Raw genomic sequence first — 18965 nt, forward strand, 5'->3', positions numbered from 1 at the left:
TCATTTTTAATGAATAAAGCAATCTCCAATTATGAAAATCTTTGGAGGTTGTTTCCATTTTTCACTGTTAAAAAACAATGCTTCTATAATATGTATCCTTGTATATTTTGTGTGCTTGTCCAATTATTTCCCTAAGATACATTTTTAGAAGCAGAATTGGTTGGTCAAGGCAAATGTTAAAAGTTAACACTGACCGCCAAGTTTCCAAATGTACTAAGTTAATTTACCAAGTACTTTTAACAATGACCGAGCTGACAATTCTTACCACTTGTCAATACTGAAAGTTGACAATATTTTTCATTTTAGCTACTCTATGCATACAGTCTTTTAATCTACATTTCTTTAATAATTAGAGAGGTTAAAATGCTATTTATGTTTGTTGGCTATTTGTTCTCTGTGTGTGTGTAGTCTTTTCATGTACTTAGCCCATTTTTAAAATTACGATTTATGTTTTTCTTACTTATTTGTAAGAGTTCCTCACATATTGGCATATGTAGTCTGTCATCTATTTTAAATAGTGGAATATGTGACATTTATGGTCCCTGCTTTTGGTGTCATGCTTTACTGGTATTTACTGCAATTGCCTCTAAGCCTAGTTCATAATCATTTTTTTTGTATATGTCCAATGGACATTTGAAAGGAATATATATTTTTTTACTTGTAGGGGACAAGCGTTTTCTTTGTTTATTAAATCATCCTTGTTAATTACCTTCATACATTTTTCTAGGTCCTGCTTGATCTTCAGGAACTTAAACATGATATTAAAGTCACATTCTGAATTATGGTTGTTGTAATTCTCCCTTTGAAATTCTAACAGGTTTGCATTATGCTCACTGTTCCATGGCATTCAGTGTGTGGAGGCCCCTGCCTTTTCACCTCCCTGTGCGCTTCTTCTACTCGTGGCACAACCTCCATCACTGATCTCTAGCACAGCTCCAATCTAGAAGAGTTTAGTGGGGCCAAGGGTGAGGGGTCCCTCAACTTTTGCTCACCCTACTGTCATCAACACACTGTTCTCCAACACTTCTAGAAGCTCATTCAAGTTTCAAATTCCAAGAATGGTACAGCATTTTCTCTATTACACTGCCTGGATCACTTCCATGAGATTTCAGAGAGACAGGAAGTAAAAACATATGGGCTTCATTCACCATAGTCTATGATAAACTGATGTATTAATTTTTCCCTTGGGTTTCTTACTACATTCTCTCAACCAGTTTCTCAAATGAACTAATTCTCTATACAAGAAATTTCCAGATACCAAATTAATTTTATTACAACCTCTTAAACTTACTTTTTCAATCTACAGCTTCAAACAAATTTGGAATTTCTGCACGTAATGCATTTTGTCATGTATTTATTCAATACTTCATTTAAAAAGTCCTTATGGATTTCTAAGTGACTAGACTATCCCTCACTTATCTTGTTGAGTTGGCAACTGAAGATATTTTGGAATACATGTGCTTTGGGCATCTATTTCAGGCTTTTTATACTTTTGTCCCTAGCACCTGCTTTATTTTACTTATTTTTACCATTCCTACTTAAAGTGCATAGTTTATATTCTTTAGCTTCTTCATTCCCGTTTCTATTTTCTCAGTTTGGAAATTTACACACAGTTCTTCAAGTCAGGACTTGAATCTTACTTTAAGTTAGATAAACTCTTAGGTCATTAAAAAACATAAGCTGAGCTGCTTGGCTGCTGTTTATTCAGCTTTTACAGAAAAGCAGCCTCCTTGCAAACAAAACTCAGTATAAAATTGGGCACTTAGCATTTTTCTCTCAAGGATCAGATAACTTCACCTGTGGGAGACAGAACTGTCACCTAGTTAGAGAGTCAGGCTGTCTGTATACAATGGCCGTGACCACAGAGGAGCACCGCCTGTTCTTTCTAATGAGGTTACGTGCCCCTCAGGAGCACCGCTGCAGGTCAGACAGGTGGGTAGACCAGTGACTGTGAGGGACCATGGAGAGTGGCTCCTCCATCCTCGTTAGGAGTCTACAAGTCCATCTGCAGCTGTCACCAAGCTTTGTTTCCTATGGAACTAGCCTAATTGCCCCGAAGTCTAGAGGCCAACAGCTAGTTCCAGTAACTTTTAAAAATTCTAGTTCTAAAGTGTATAGGAATTTGTTGGTAAGACAATGGGATAATAACAAAGATTTCTGTCAAGCTTCAGTTGAATCTTCATTTTGCCCACCTAACAGCGTTTTTAGGAAATGTGCAGCCGATAAAGAGTAAACTGTTATTAGTAAAAGGAAAATCTCTGTTGGGTAAAAGCCAGAGGGGGAGTTGGCACAAAGCAAAATCTGGGCTGTGGCCCCCAAAGAGGAAGGAAGGGAGAAAGGGAGACCGAGGGACAGAGAGGGGACATACTGTCAGAGAGGGAGAGTCTGAAGACCCAGAGGAAAAGAGCTCCCCTCAGCTCTTGTGGTGCCTGTCAGTGTCCTGTCAGGAACCCAGGGTGTGGGTGGCTAGTTAAGGTGTCAGGGGCCCTTTTCACCAACAATACTTCCCTGCCACTTATGTTGAGAGGAGAGGAATTAGAGGAGCATTAGCTGTTTGCAGCCTTTCCTACTTCTGTTAATAACGTCAGCTCACCTCAGATCTTTGGATATCCAGAACCTCCTTGCTCCTGTTATTCTAATGTTACATCCATTTTAACTCTAGAATCAATTTTGGTTGACATGAACTTGCTCAATCCACATTTACACGACTTATAATTAAAACTTGCCTTTTCAACATACTCTTCTTGTCTTACTCACTTCCTTTCAGAAGGGAACATACTGGCCCATGTAGTCAGGCCCGATAGCCCTGATTGAAAATGTTTAGCATGGAGGGAAGAGGTGAGGCGAGGGAAAAAAATACTTGAAGAATTTTTGAAATCCTCTTTTTCTTTATCCTTACAACTATGTGCAACCATGTACATTATTTAGCACATAGTCAAGTGGGGCCATTTTAAGACTTTTATAGGACCTTGATTTTTTTTTTTTTTAAGTTTCCATTACTTTTTTTTTCTATTTTATTTTATTTTATTTTTTTACATCCCTCACACTGTGAACCCCCCTGCCCCCATCCACCACCACCCCGACCTCACACCGAGCCATCACATTATACACATAAAATTATAGTTGGCATTCATTAATCTCCAGTCTCTGGTGTACAATGCCATGACCAGGCATCCACAGCATCCCTGAGGTGGACCTTGATGTTTTTAATTTTGGAAATTCCATTTACACATTATAGCCAACATGAAAATACACCCATGTCCCACATTAAATATGTATGTTTTTGTTGCAAAACTTTCACGTGGATTTTAAAATTCTGCCTTTAAATTTTATTTGGCTCCTAATAATGCATGTAATATACATTTGGCTGTGATTTCTCAGCATTATTTTTATTTTGTCAGCATTACTCAAAAATTATTTCTAATACCATGAATTTTTATGAGTATTTAAATTTAGCAATTAATGAAATTGACATGTTTTGTAGATATCTAATTATAATTTATTAATTTTATGTTTGCAATATTCTTATATTTTTGAGATAATATTCATTTTTCCAGCCCTTGGACTTTTTCCAGTCCCCTGGGCAGCTTTCGACACTGTGCCCAAAATGACTAATGAAAGAACTTTCCAGGAAGAAGCAGAGCTAATGCAAAGATACCGCGAGAAGAAAGAGCTTGACTTTTTGGGGCAGCAGAAGGAAGACCAATGTGGTTGGGGTAGACTGAGTGAAAGGCAGGGAGGCAGGAGAGGCCCATCAGGAGAGGTGACCCAGGGCTTACCATGGCGATTCTGTGGACCACTGTCCATAGGAAGTAATTGTCTCAGTCTATTGTATTTCTGTTTCAACAAGCCAGACATGCTTGTCTAAATCATCAAATGTAGACTTCTTTTATTAATTTGTTTAGTGGTATGTTCTTTTACTTCTGAAATCTCACTAGCTACTTGGTACAAAGGGAGCTATTTAGGGAAATCTAGCTTTGGAGAAATAAATGACACAAAAGTCAACTGTCTGCACATCAACAGGATATGAGCCTTAGAACATGGCCACTTTATCCATTCCTTCGGCAGGTCCTAAGACTGTGGCCTCCAGTATCTATCTTCATGTGGTACATGAATCTACTGCTGTCACCCTATTCCGAGCACCATTATAGGCACATACAGGTGACCCTATTATCCTCTGAGCTGAGCTCCTCCCGCGGCTTCTCCTGTTAACTTATACTATCTATTCTCCACACAGCAGCTACAATTTTGTAAAATGTAAGTATGATCGCCTCATTCCTCTGCTCCAAATTATTTACTGGATTCCCATAACACTTAGAAGAAAATCCAAAATCTTTATGTCGCTCTATAAGGGTCTGACATTATCTAGTCCCTTGCTTGCCTCAGGGCCTTGGCTATTCTCCCTGCCTGTAATGCTTTCCGTGCACATTTTCACCCAAGTCTTTTTTTCTTCATTGTGGTCTCTCCCTGGGGTCTTCTAGGAGGGCTTCCCTGATCATTAGCTAAAACAGTTCACTCTTCACTTGTGCCACCCAGTACCCCATTCCTTTATTCTCACAGCACTTACCACTATCTGAAATCTTGTATTATGAGTTTGTATATAGTTGTTATTTCCCTCTAGAATATAAGTTCCACAAAGGACTTTTTTTTTTATCTCCATCTCAATACCAGCTACTATACCTCCAGCACAAATTGTGCCTACTGTGCAATCAATAAACAGTTGAGTGGATAAATTAGTTTATCAATGAATAAAAAATTTCAGGTACTAAAATCTTCATGATGAAAAAGCCTAGTAAATAGACTTCATTTTAGAAAGTCATTTATCATCCTATTTGGGGATACATTCAATCGTATTGCCAATCTTATAGAGGCCTGGGTACTGAAAACATTCTTTTCATAGTTGTTGAAAATACCAGTAAGTGACTTTTCAGTTTGTCACTCAATATACTTACACTATGTATCTCCTAAGCTTCCTAGGATGATCATTTACTGGGAAATAGTAGTGAAAGTAGCTCTTGGGAGCCAGCTCACCCCAACTGACTTCCTTTAGCAGCACGGTTTAAGTTGATTTACTGTTCTTCTAAACAGTCTTTATAAAAATATAATCCCAAGAATACTCTAGGCTTGCTTATAAATTATTTAAATTGACAAAATTTCTATATATGTTATAGATAATGTTCAATGAAAGAAAAATCCTAAAGAAATTTATTTGGTTATTATTTTTATTCTATAGGTAGATTCATCTCATAAAGGGAGAGCCAGGAATTGTTTTTTTTTCCTGAACCTAAGGGATCAGGGTTGTCTACAGTTTCTGCTGGGCAGTAACCCGACCTCTCCTTGCTGCTGTTTACCAGTGACACATTCCTTTGTTACCATTGGGCAACTCCTTGACTAGTTTCATGAGACCAGTCCAAAGGAATAAAGATCTGCATGCAGCAGCGACTCTTTGTTCTTAAGCCTTTCAAATGCATCTTCCTATTTAAAAAAATTAAGAAAAAAGTGGCAGAAGGAAAGGTAGATCCTCGTGAAAAGTGTTGGGCCCATTGCTTCCTAAACAAGAATTGTATCCTCCTGTAGGCCTGCTGTCCCCACAGATGCATATCTGTGCAAGCATGAGCTCTGAAGGGGTTTCTGCAGAGCAGCTGGTTAGAAATCCTTTTGTGCTATCCATCACTGCACATTATTACTGATTCCTAAAGGTTCTTATAACCTAGAAATGCCTAACAACTACTTTAGAGCTCCCCTTGTATATCGTAAAATACATTTCCACTCATCACTCAGTTTCAATTTCTTTAATTGTTAACAGAGCCACAGTACTATTTCTACCTCTTCTTGCAAGTGCATTGTATTTATGTTATGAGATAAGCAGGCTTTCTAAATCCTTAGCCTGGGATTTTTCCCGCTAAGTGACTCTAGCTTCTCATAAAAATACATAAACTCTTTTCCTTGTCAATGCTTATAGATGCCACATGAAATATGAACGTATGCTTTTTTAATATCCTGGACATGTAGTCATTTGTTCACGTCCTCTGACTTGGGCCACCCACCCTGCAGCTGTGCTCCTCCTTTTACACCTCTGCTTTCCCACATCTCCAGAGCTGACAATGCTGCAGGGGGTTGGTGTGAAAAAACGAGGCTTCCAAAATCCTCCCATCACATTACATAGCACACAATGTCACCCTTTTTTCCTCATGCGTTTTTTCATTCACAGCTAATTTCAATTTTTGCATGTTGCTCTTTTACTTTCTCTCTACTCTTCTTTTCAGAAATTCCTCTAAGGAAAAAAACGACCCTAACATGACTAGGGCTAGTGATTTACTTACATAAAGAAAAACAAGAGAACTTCAATTGAAAAAAAAATTGGACATAACAAGGCATGAGTACTTTCTATTTTCATGCCTATGAAAGTACCTAGCAGGCCCTTTCAATACTTCTGCATCATATTTACCTCTCAATTTTCTTTTAATTAAATCTGCTTTTTCTTAGGCACCATTAAAGATCAATAAAAACTATAGCTTTTCTTATTTCATATTATTTTTACTTTAATTATTGTTTCCAGTTTTATTGAGATATAACTGCTACACACCATTGTATAGGTTTTTGGTGCACAGCATAATGATTTTATATATATATATATATATATATATATATATATATATATATATATATATATATATATACACACACACACACACACACACACACACATTGCAAAATGATCACCACAATAAGTTTAGTTAACGTCCATCACCTCACACAGTTACAATATATTTTCTTCTTGTGATGAGAACTCTTAAGATCTACTGTCTTAGCAACTTTCAAATATATAATCCAGTATTGTTAATTGTAGTTACCATGTTGTACGTTACATCCTCAAAACTTATGTATCTTATCACTGGAAGTTTCTGCCCTGTGGCCACCTTCACCCATTTTGCTCACTCTCACCCGACCTCTGGTAACCACCAATCTACTCCCTGTATCTACGAGTTTGGTTTTTTCAAGGTCCATCCATGTTGTCACACATGGTAGGATTTTCTTTCCAATGGCTGAACATTTTCCATTGTATAAATATACCACATTTTCTTTATCTAGTCATCCATCAATAAACACTTAGGTTATTTCCATGTTTTGGAAATAATGCTGCCATATACACGAGGGTGCAGATATCTTTTTGAGATAGTGATTTTGTTTCCTTCAGATATACACCTAGAGGTAGAATTCAGCTTTTTTCTTTGCTTCAAGATCATATGGTAGTCCTACTTTTTTTTTTTTTCCGGGAACCTCCAGTTTTCCATAGTGACTGCATCAATTTACATTCCCACCAACAGTGCACAAGAAATCCCTTTTCTCCGTGTCCTTGGCAATACTTGTTATCCCTTGTTGTTTTGATGATATCCATTCTAACAGGTATGAAGCAGTAGCTCATTGTGGTTTTGATTTGCATTTCCCTAATGATTTGTGCTGCTGAGCAGCTTTTCATGCACCTATTGGCCATTTGTATGTCTTCTTTGGGAAAATGTCTATCAGATCCGCTGCCCATTTTTTAATTGGATTGCTTGTTCTTTTTTTTTTTTGTCAATTGAGTTGTATGATTTCTTTACACATCTTGGATAGTAACACCTTCTGAGATATATGATTTGCAAATATGTTCTTGCATTCCAGAGGTTGCCTTTTCATTTTGTTGATGGTTTTCTTTCCTGTGCAGAAGCTTTTTAGTTTAATGTAGTTCCACTTGTTTTACTTTTGTTGCCTTTGCTTTGGTGTCAAATCCAAAAAATCATGGGCAAGACGGATGTCAATAAAATTACTGCCTATGTTTTCTCCCAGGAGTTTTATGGTTGCAGGTGTCACATTCAAGTCTTTGATACATTTTGAGTTAATTTTTGTATATGATATAAGATAGTGGTCCAGTTTCATTTTCTTGCATGTGGTGGCTCTCCTTTTCCCATTGTATATTCTTGGCTCTCTTGTCAAAAATTAATTGACCACATATATGTGGGTTTACATCTGGACTCTCTGTTCTCTTCCCTATTGATCTATGTGTCTATTTTTATGCCAAAACCACACTGTTTTTTATTACTATAGCTTTTTCATACAGTTTAAAATCAGGAATTGTGATGTCTTCAGCTTTTTTCTTTGCTTCAAGATTACTTTGGCTATTCGGGATCTTTTATTGTTCTGTACAAACTTTAGGACTGCTTGTTCTAGTTCTGTGAAAAATGTCATTGGAATTTTGATAGGGATTGCATTGAATCTATACATTGCTTTGGGTTGTATGAACATCTGAACAATATTAATTCATCCAATCCATGAACATAAAGTATATTTGTATGTATTTGTGTTTTCTTAATTCCTTTTTCTGTTATTTCATCACTAGTGTTTAGAAATGCAGCTGTTTTTTTTTTTTTTGTATATAGACATACCTCAGAGCTATGTTGTAAGCTTGGTTCCAGACCAAATACTGCAATAAAGTGAATATTGCAATAAAGTGGGCCACACATTTTTTTTTCAGTTTATATAAAAGTTTACACTAAACTATAGTCTATTAAGTGTGCAACAGCATTATGTCTAAAAATGTACATACCTTAATTAAAAAACACTTTATTGCTTACAAAGTGCTAACTGAGTCTTCAGTGAGTTGTAATCTTTTTGCTGGTGGAGGGTCTTATAAAAAATGCTATATTTTTAAAGCACAATAAAGCAAAGTGCAATAATTGGGGTATGCCCGTACTGATTTCATACCCTGCAACTTTGCTGAATTTGTTTATTAGTTCTAACACTTTTGGTGGAGGCTTTCGGGTTTTCTATATCTAACATCATGTCATTTGCAAATAGAGATGGTTTTATTTCTTCCTTTCTGATTTGAAATCTTTGATTTCTTTTTCTTGCCTAATTGCTTTGGATAGGACTTTTAGTGCTATGTTGAATAAAAGTGGTGATAGTGGGCATCCTTGTCTTCTTGATTTTAGAGGACAAGCTTTCAACTTTTCACCGCTGAGTATAATGTTAGCTGTAGACTTGTCGTGTATGTTGAGGTATGTTATTATGTTGAGGTATGTTCCCTCTATACCTACTTTGTTGTAAGTTTTTATCATAAATGGATGTTGAATTGTGTCAAATGCCTTTTCTGCATCTATTGAGATGATCATATGATTTTTATCCTTCATTTTGTTATATGGTGTATCATGTGAATTGATTTGCAAATACTGAACTATTCTTGCAATAAATCCCACTTGACCATGGTATGTGGTGTTTTTAATGTATTGTTGAATTTAGGTTGTTGATATTATGTTGAGGATTTCTGCATCTATGTTTATTAAGAATATTGGCTTGTAATTTTCTTTTCTTGTGGTGTTCTTCGTTTTGCTATCAGGGTAATGCTGTCCTTCTAGTATGAGTTTGGAAGTGTTCCCTTCTCATATTTTTTAGAAGAGTTTGAGAAGAATTGATATTAATTATTTTGTAAATGTTGGTAGAATTTACTAGTGAAGCCAACTAGCAAATGTTGGTAGAATTTACTAGTCCTGTTTTTTTGTTTGTTGGGAGGTTTTTAATTACTGATTCAATCTCCTTACTAGTAATTGGTCTGTTCAGATTTCCAACTCTTCACAATTTAGTCTTGGTAGGTTGTATGTTTCTAGGAATTTACACATTTCTTCTAGGTTATCCAATTTGTTGGCTATAATTAATTATTCATAGTAGTCTCTTATGATCCTTTGTATTTCTGTGGTATCAGTTACAATATCTCCTCTTTTATTTATGGTTTTATTTGTTTGTGTCCTCTTTTTAAATTTCTTGGTAAATTTAGCTAAAGTTTGTCAGTTTTATCTTTTCAAAAAACCAGCTCTTGGTTTCATTGATCTTTTCTATTATCTTTTTTGCCTTCATTTCACTTATTTCCACTCAGATCTTTGTTATTTTCTTTCTTTTACTAACTTTGTGCTTAGTTTGTTCTTTACCTAATTACTTGAAATGTAAAGTGAGGTTGTTTATTTGAGATCTTCCTTGTTTCTTAATGTAGGCGTTTATCACTATGAACTTCTTTCTTGGAACTGCTTTGTCTCTATCCCACTTGTTTTGTTATGTTGTATTTCCATTTTTATTTGTCTCAAGATATTTTATGATTTCTTTTTTGATTTTCTGACCCATTGGTTGTTCAGTAGCATGTTCTTTCATCTTCACATACTTGTAAATTCTCTACTTTTCTTCTTGTAATGATTTCTAGTTTCATGCCATTATGGTTGGAAAACTTGCTTGATATGACTTCAGTCTTCTTAAATTTACTAAGACTTGTTTTGGCCTAAAATATGATCTATCCTGGAGAATGTTCTATGTATACTTGAGAAGAATATGTTCTGCTGGTTTTGAATGCAATGTTTTAATAATGTCTGTTACTTCCATCTGGTCCAATGTGTTGTTTAAGTCCAAAGTCTCCCTACTGATATTCTAACTGATGATCTATCAATTATTGGAAGTAGGGTATTGAAGTCCCTCACTGATATTGTACTGCTGTCTTTTTCTCCCTTCAGATCTGATAATATTTGCTTTATGTATTTAGGTGCTCCTATGTTGGGTGCATAAATATTTATATATCCTCTTGTTGGATTGACTCCTTTATCATTATACAATGATTTTCTGTCTCTTATTGGAGTCTTTGTTTTAAAGTCTGTTTTGTCTGATGTAAGCATCGCTACCTCTGCTTTCTTTTGGCTTCCATTTGTATGGAATATCTTTTCCCATCCATTTACTTTCAGTCTGTATGCATTCTTAAAGCAGAAATATCTTGTAGGAAACAAATAGTTGAGTTATCCCACTCCTTTTAAAAAAAAAAAAATCCAGCCAGCCAATCTATGTCTTTGGGTTGGAGCATTCAGTCCATTTACACTTAAAGTAATTTTTTCTAGGTATGGACTTACTATTGCCATTTTGTTAATAGTTTTCTGACTATTTTGTAATTCTTTTGTTCCTTTCTCCTTCTCTTGCTCTTTTCTTTTGTGATTTGATGTATTTCTGTAGTGCTATGCTTAGATTCCTTTCTCTTTATCATTTTTGTATCTACTATAGGTTTCTACTTTGTACTTATCAGGAGGCTTATATTAAGTATCTTATAGTTATAACAGTCAACTTTAAGCTGATAACAACTTAAGTTTGAATGCATACTAAAACTATACATTTTTACTCCCTCTACATTTTATGTTTTTGATGTCACAATTTACATCTTTTTATCTTGTGCATTCACTAACAAATTATTTTATAGTTGTTTTTACTACTTTTGTCTTTTAACATTCATACTATATTTATAAGTGATTTACCTACCACCATTACAACACTGACAACATTAAAGTATTCTGAATTTAACTAAAATTTACCTTTATCAGTGAGATTTATACTTTCATATGTCTTCTTAGTACTAACTAGTACCTTTTTTTCAACTTGAAGAACTTCCTTTAATATTTCTTGTAAAATCTGTCTGGTAGTATTGAACTCCTTTAGCTTTTGCTTGTCTAGAAAACTATTTATCTCTCTTAGTAAAGCCAATTGCAAATACTAATATGCTCTAACAACCATCTCTTCACAGTTGAAACCAAAACCCTGCATAATATGACAGCAATGTCCTTTTCACCTCTGTACCTAGCTAGTCTATTAAATAGGACAGAGGAATGTAAATGTCCCTTGGTATTATTACTAATAGTATGTCAGATAATCTTTAATAAATTTCAATTAAAATTATTCCCTTAGTGATCTTAAAATACATTTAAGAGATTTTAAAAACTATTTTTAGAACATAAAGCAGACAGAGGTTCTGATTTGAGATATCATATATATGGAAGGAAGGACAGTACTACAAATAATTAAAAGCAATTCATTTCTCCACAGAAAAACATGCTCTAAGATGACACACTGTAAAGTGATTTATAGCATATTGACTGTAGTTCTTCTAATGAAAAAGCAATTGTCCAAGTCTTCCCTGGAGAATACTCTCAGTAACAAAAATCCATGCTCATGGAAAGTCATGAGTTAGAAAATGAGAACCAAATGAACTCACAGCTGGGAAAAGCCAACGATAATTAATTTAACACCAGCCATTTGTGGAGACATATATACATTTCAAAATTTCTCTTGGGAGAAATAAGGTCATTGAAGGGCACAGGCCACAAATTTGAACATGTTCAAATAATTTTTACTTAATAAGATAATATGCTCCAAAGGTTTTGCATTAAAAAGTAACTTGTTTAAAGATGAGGACGTCTAGTTGGTCAATACCATCATTTGAATTTCAATATTGTAGTAAGTATTTATGAAAAACATTTTTAAAGTGCATTCACATTGTACTTGGACAATATATTCCTCAATGGTAGCAGAGAGAAAACAGTGTCATTAAAAGGGGCTTTATTCTGACTCTATGGCTAAAAAAATGGGAACAATTTGAGATCTTCCGTGTGGTTTCATTTTAATAAGCAGTAACATTTTTCATGTCCTCATTAGAGTGGTTAATGTGTTTTTCTAGTCTCATTATCACTGCCAGAGTATACTTTCTGTTGTTTCATAAGCAAGACAACTCCTTTTTGTTTCAGAGATCAGAAAGTCAAATCTGATTGCTCACATGTGGTTGTTAATAAAACTCCTATGGTGGTGTTCAAGGTACCCAGAGGGATTGTACAGTTATTTCTATTTTCTTATGGTTTTCTATAATTATTGTGATTGTACTTTCACAAAGTAACTGTATCTCCACTAATTAAAGCAGTGGTGGGTTAAGAATATTCATCAGACTTGTGTGAAAGGATATTGTTCTTAGGGTTTTGATCAAAGCACAGAAATTCAACTGCTGTTATCATGCATTCAACACAAGTGTTAAATTAAAATGCTCAGCAACTTTGGAGTTTATTTGAGCAGATGTTAACTATTTTTGAAAATAAACACGATACAGGACTTGCATTCATGATATGACTCTTTGTTGTATTAAAAGTGCTGGGGAAAAAAGAAACTATTACACAAACTTGGGGGATATAGTTAATGGTATATGATTGATTCAATTATTGTTAATTCAGGTCAATTTAAATGTTCAGAATCATAAAATTCCAAAAAAATCTCATTTTGGTTTATGTCTGTATCTTATTTGCTTTGCCCCTTTATTTTCTTTGAATGTTCCAGGACAAGAAAGAATATCCATAAAAACAAACATCTGAGGCTATCAACTATAGAAAAACACAATAACCTTCATATTTTGTTGTATAGAAATTTCATTGTATCTAGTCTGACAGTGCTTGCAGCAAAAGTGATCAGCTATACTTCCATTTCATTAACTGTCATTTTGATAGTAGACTTTTTCGCCTGCTGTGTGTAAGATGTGACTGTCCGTGCACAATTCCCATCAAAGATAATTTTCTGTGCAATGGTGTGTAAAATTTACCTCTAATTATGATAAGGTCACTGATGGGTTATTTATGATATGCTCTCTGGAGACAATTGTGGTGAATAGCTTCTGCGAGATTCATCTAGAGAAATTAATTTGGTTTGACCATGACTCAATAGAAAGCAAAAGTCTTTTAGAAAATTATTCATTAATCACGTTTAAAGTCCTAAAGGAACCCAGAAAGGGGCGGTATGCACAGTGGTGAAAGCTGTATCTTCTGATATTATGCAGAGTTGAGTTTTAATCCAGGATTTCTGGGCCTAGAAGGCCCTACATGATCTGGCCTCTGCACATCTCCTGACACTCGCTTCCTCATTATCTGGGCTCCAGCACCATGGGCCTCCTTCCTGGTCCTTGAACATGGCATGGCCACTCTTGTTTTGGGAGTCTTTGTATCACAAAGTTGCCTGTGGTCGGAATGCTCGTCCTTCAGATCTTCACGTGTCTGGAATTTCCTTGTTCTTCCACTTTCCAATCAGTGGACTGTATCGTATTCACTATCTGAACTATCTGAGCATAGCCTTCTACTCCTTTTTGAAATTAGCTGCCCCTTGATTAGTTAATCACCACTGTGTCATCCTACTGATGTTCTTGAAGTACTAATCATAGTCTTAAATTATTTATTTACTACTTAATGTATAATTAAGTTTAATTAATGTACAATTAAGTTTGTATATGACCTTCAGGGGAAAATATCTAAGAATGAAAGGTACCTTTGACTAGGATATCCCACAATCTTGAAACCCCACTGACATTAACTAGATGAGTCACTGGTCCAATACTGCTGATAAAATGGATTAAAAAGGAGGTCCTATTTAACATGTCAGGAATGGAAAAACTTCTTGGACTTTATATAAGACAGCATGAAAATAGAACTAATCATAAGAAATGTTATTAAAATAGCCATTAGAATGATCATTATGATCATGGAGGGCCTCCATGAAGGGAGAATATGTTAGTCACGTTAGTCATTAATACTTTTTGAGGAGTGTTTTCATATGTAATGGTGGGAAATTAAAATTTGAGATTAATAAATGTGGGGAAATTTTATATTTATTTAAATCTATCAGTATTTTGTTTTTAGTCCTCCTTCCCAGGACAGCTTACTTCTAGACATAATAATGACTTTTTAAATGGTTTATGTTCAGTCAATATTTGCCAATAAACGACTAAGTACTAGATGAGCTGGAAGATGCTCCTTACATTCCAATCCTTAATACAAATTGTAACAATAACAAGAAGAACAAAGAAGACATCCTTACCAAAGGGTCCAGTCATGGCCACAGTATGGCTGAACATTTCCAAGGTAGAATCCCAGAGACTGAGTGACCTCCACAAGATTGGTAAAGTCAAGACTAATGCTGTTGAAAAGGACAGATGTCATAATAATCTCATCAATTGCCCATACATCTTCTCCTTGGGAAGAATGATATGGTTGCCACCATCTGAACTGAATTCCAAACTGTCTTGCATCATCTGGTAATTCTACAGAGATTATTCTAAAGAAAAAAAGTGAAAATTTAGATTACCTTGACATCTTAAAATACATTTATGGCAGGCTCTTTTTTTTCTCGTTCAGTATAGTATTTAAAAAAACAGTTCTCCCACTATTACATTCTTCTGAGATTCCCAATTTCCTGTCTGACTCTAACAAAGTCTTCTAAACACATCCAAAAATATGATTTTGCTTTCACTCATCTGCTCTCAGAAAAGCTAACAGTTCTTAAAGTGGCAGGGCTCGTCTCTGTCTGGTAAAGAATCTTTGGCAGCTTGTTACACATATTAGAGTTTGGGGCTGGTTGAAATCATGGCCCTTTCTTATTCCCATGAGTTTAGCATAGTGTGTAAGGTCACTTGCTGTGTCACGGTGGCTATGACACCAAACCGTTATCTGACAAATGGGGAAGAAAATTAAGAATTATATCTAATTTCCAGGAGCAATTATTGTACACAGCACCGGGAACCATACATTAATTGTCACGGCAATGACATCTGCTTGAAAGCTCCATAAATCACAGAACCATGCTGCTCACACCCATACATGAGGTGAGATGTGAAGCAAATGGCAAGTGGAACATTTGTCTCCATCAATGTTCAATTAAACACCAAGAGAGGTGTTTGCAGTAAATGCACACTGAAGGGACTGCATCTTTTTTCTAGTGAGCAAAGAAAAACTCCCTAAGACAGATGACTGGCTGGATAACTTAGAAATACATTATTTAAAAACTTCAATGTCTAAGGCTGGATTTACTAAGAAATTAGATTGATTATTCATATTTGTATTATGTTATCTTTCATTATTGTGGAAAGAAATGTTAAATTACATATTGGAAATATATTTTTTTACACACTGAATGCTATGGAAAAATCATATATATTTTCTCTTTAAGTAATTTGTACATGGAAATATAGGTAGACTAGCAGAGACAATCATCACTAATACAAACTACTAGTAAAAACCTGATAGAACTTTTTGCAATATGAGAAAACATACTTTTTAAATAATGAAAAATTAATATTCAAATATAGGAATATAAATTAATAAATACTTCTTAAGCTAAAATACATAGCTATAACATATTTCTGTTTTTTAAATACTTCTACGATCTGCCAACTTTTGTTTTACCAATGTGAATTTATTAGAAGAGTAAAATTGAATTATTTTAGTAATTTTCATCTTGATTTTTCTAAATATTTATTAAATATTAAATATATTATTCATATTAATATGTAAAATATAAAAAATAAAAATTATATGCCAATTGCCCCAACAATGAAAACATCATGCATTAACTTAATAATTTGATTATCATTATTAGAAAATTAAAATTTTCCTTTATATTGATCATTTTAAAAACAGTTACTATTCTCTATGATGAAAATTAATATAATTTTTAAAAATAGGAATTGAAAAATAAAATTTCTCAGGCAGCTTCAAAGGACAATAAAGTGTGTATGTTATAACTGTCGTTGAAATGACCGATATTTTCCCTGGCAGAGACATGAAGACTCTTGTGTATAATCAGCCTCGTGCGTGAGGTCCCCACTGTGTGTCAGGTTTGTAACTTTGGTTTGTAACTTTGCAGCCGCAGGGAAGGTCCTTGTATGTGCCTCAGCATCTTCATCTGTGAAATCGGGGTAATATCCTGATGGCAAAGTCAAAGACTTCTTTTTTTTTTTTTTTGACTATTGTGTCTTAGCATCTAGAACAGCACCTGGCACACAATAGGACTCAACAAATTCTTCCTGGATGAATAAAGTTCATATTATCAGTATACCCCAATAGAGATTTGAATATAGAAACACAAGGGAGGTAAATATTCTCCCTAACGTTAAGTAGCTTTTCAATGACGATGCCAGGACCTGGACCCAAGCAACATGGCTTTAGAGACTGTGCTCTTGACCATCTAGGGGTGGGTTGCAGCTGTGTTTCCACTACTCTATGCGTATGATAGTGGCTGGTTAGAATAGCGGTGGAACCATTTGATCAGAATATTTCTAGATGAGAAACCAGGGATTTAGATGAACTTTTTGTATTAATCTTCCTTTTTCAGGTAGGTATTAAGCTCATGTATTCCTTATAATAAAATATAATAATAATAAAAAATATGAGGCTTCATAATAATTTTAGAATAAAAAATAAGCTCTATAATTAAGAAAAAATCTAGAATAATTTTAGTCTCATCAGTGATATAAAGTTTTACATGAATAAAAATACCAATTATTTCCCAAGACATTCTGGTCAGTTTAAATTAAATGATTAACCTAGATATATTTACAGACTTCAAATTTTACAAATAACAAGCAAATAGAGTTCTTTTATTTGCTGAGTGAATCATAGGCAAGCAAATTATTAGAAATTGGCTAGGAGTAATAGTGGTTAGCCAACTAGCATATCTAATTTATGGATCACACTTCATTTTCGAACCACCATGACAGAAAGGAGCAATATGGAATTCACAGAAACTACAGGCAGCAATTTAGACTGAAGAAAATACAGCAAATGGCTAAGGGCATCAAGACATATTTAACACTCCTATGAAGAATTTACATGGTTTGTATTAATCATATAAAATATAATTTAGCACCTAAATATATCAAATTCTACTTCTGCCATGTTACCGTTTATTAATATTTGTAAGAGGGAAGGAAGAAGAATCTCATGGACAGAGGTATGTATATAGAAAATGAAAGTCTTCTTCCCACTTCTTTGAAGAAAAAAATCTCCACTCTGATCTTAATCTTTCAAGCTACGCATATACCTAACGTTGAAAAGCCACGTTGATTCTGCTTAGAAGAAAAATGTTGCTGTCAAATGGCAGGCAAGATTAAACGTACCTTTGCAATAGCACATTAAATGTGTAATTATTTTTCATATCAATAAAGATTAATTAAATTTCATGATATAGATTGATGACTGAATTTTGGAGCTGTCTATCCTTGTTAGGAAAAATTGTGCTTTAGGCAGTTAACTTAGGATGGTGTTATTTTCTTAATGTTTTCAGCATTATTATCACCTTGATTTTTGTTTAATTTTCTTTGTAACATTCACTATAGAGAGCCTACGAAACATTTCTTTAGCATTCGTCTGTCTCTACCGAGTGAGAAAGTTGGGTTTAGCTCAACTTTAAGGGAAAATACTCATTTGGTGTGTTCTTAAAACTTTATAAAGTACAATGTTCATAACTCATAATGTAGTTAACTGTGACCTCTGTTATATGCTACTTCATTTTCTATACAAATAGAAGTTCTCATCAATTTGTAAATTAAACATAGGGACGGCCTTAAGGAAAATGTTCAAGTCTGTCAAGTGTCATCAGTGTCCCCGTCTCTCTGCAGGGTGCCAACGCAAACATCGGTGCCCAAAGCCTCACTCTTTTTCACATCACCCACGATCAACGTGGACTTCCAGGAAGGCAAACAATGGGAGTTGTTTATATCTGGTTGTGACTGTAAGCCACAGTGGTACCTCTGCCAGTGGTATTTTAACTTTCCCATTCTCCTCTTTTCCTGCTATTTTAAACGAATTTCAGTGAGCAAATCAGTAAATATTCTACAAGGGGAGAGGATCCTTTGGACACTTCTGAAATTATACCACTAACTGGTGATTACTGCTCTGCTGACATTACCCTGCTTCAAGTAAAACTTGAATCTCACCATTGTGACTATATGTTATGAAATATATAAGCTAGAGAAAAACAGAAGGGGCCTGAAGAAAGGACTTAAAATATCTCCTCACACTCCACCTGTGTCAGGGACTCTATACATGCTAGAAAAATGTCTTTGTTCCCATCGTTGAATTATATTACATGGAAACTTTAAAAACATATCAGTTATCACATTTTCTCAGTTATTATCCCATATAATTTATTATAACATAGTATAATATATTGCTAACAAATGTTCATCAATAGCATTTATACTTTAGTATTACATTAAAATCATATCTAATAGCTTACACTATAGTTAAATAAGAAAAATAATATTAATTATTTTTCTCTTTCCTGGGCATCAGACTATGTCCCTTAGATGTCCATTTCAAAATATGAGA

At 34.6% G+C, this 18965-nt stretch overlaps 1 protein-coding gene across 3 annotated transcripts in view; it reads right to left on the reverse strand.

Annotated features, from left to right (window-relative positions):
• The window catches only part of RELN (reelin), a 518204-nt gene that overhangs the window by 149058 nt on the left and 350181 nt on the right, over positions 1-18965 (reverse strand). For all 3 annotated transcript variants that reach the window (XM_081080324.1, XM_081080323.1, XM_081080322.1), the window contains exon 20: positions 14677-14913. In XM_081080324.1, coding sequence (XP_080936450.1) covers positions 14677-14913 — 237 coding nt within the window. The remainder of the gene's footprint in view (positions 1-14676; positions 14914-18965) is intronic.

This window comes from Rhinolophus hipposideros (genome assembly GCF_964194185.1).
Source record: "Rhinolophus hipposideros genome assembly, chromosome: 18".
In the NCBI taxonomy this organism is placed as follows: Eukaryota; Metazoa; Chordata; class Mammalia; order Chiroptera; family Rhinolophidae; genus Rhinolophus; species Rhinolophus hipposideros.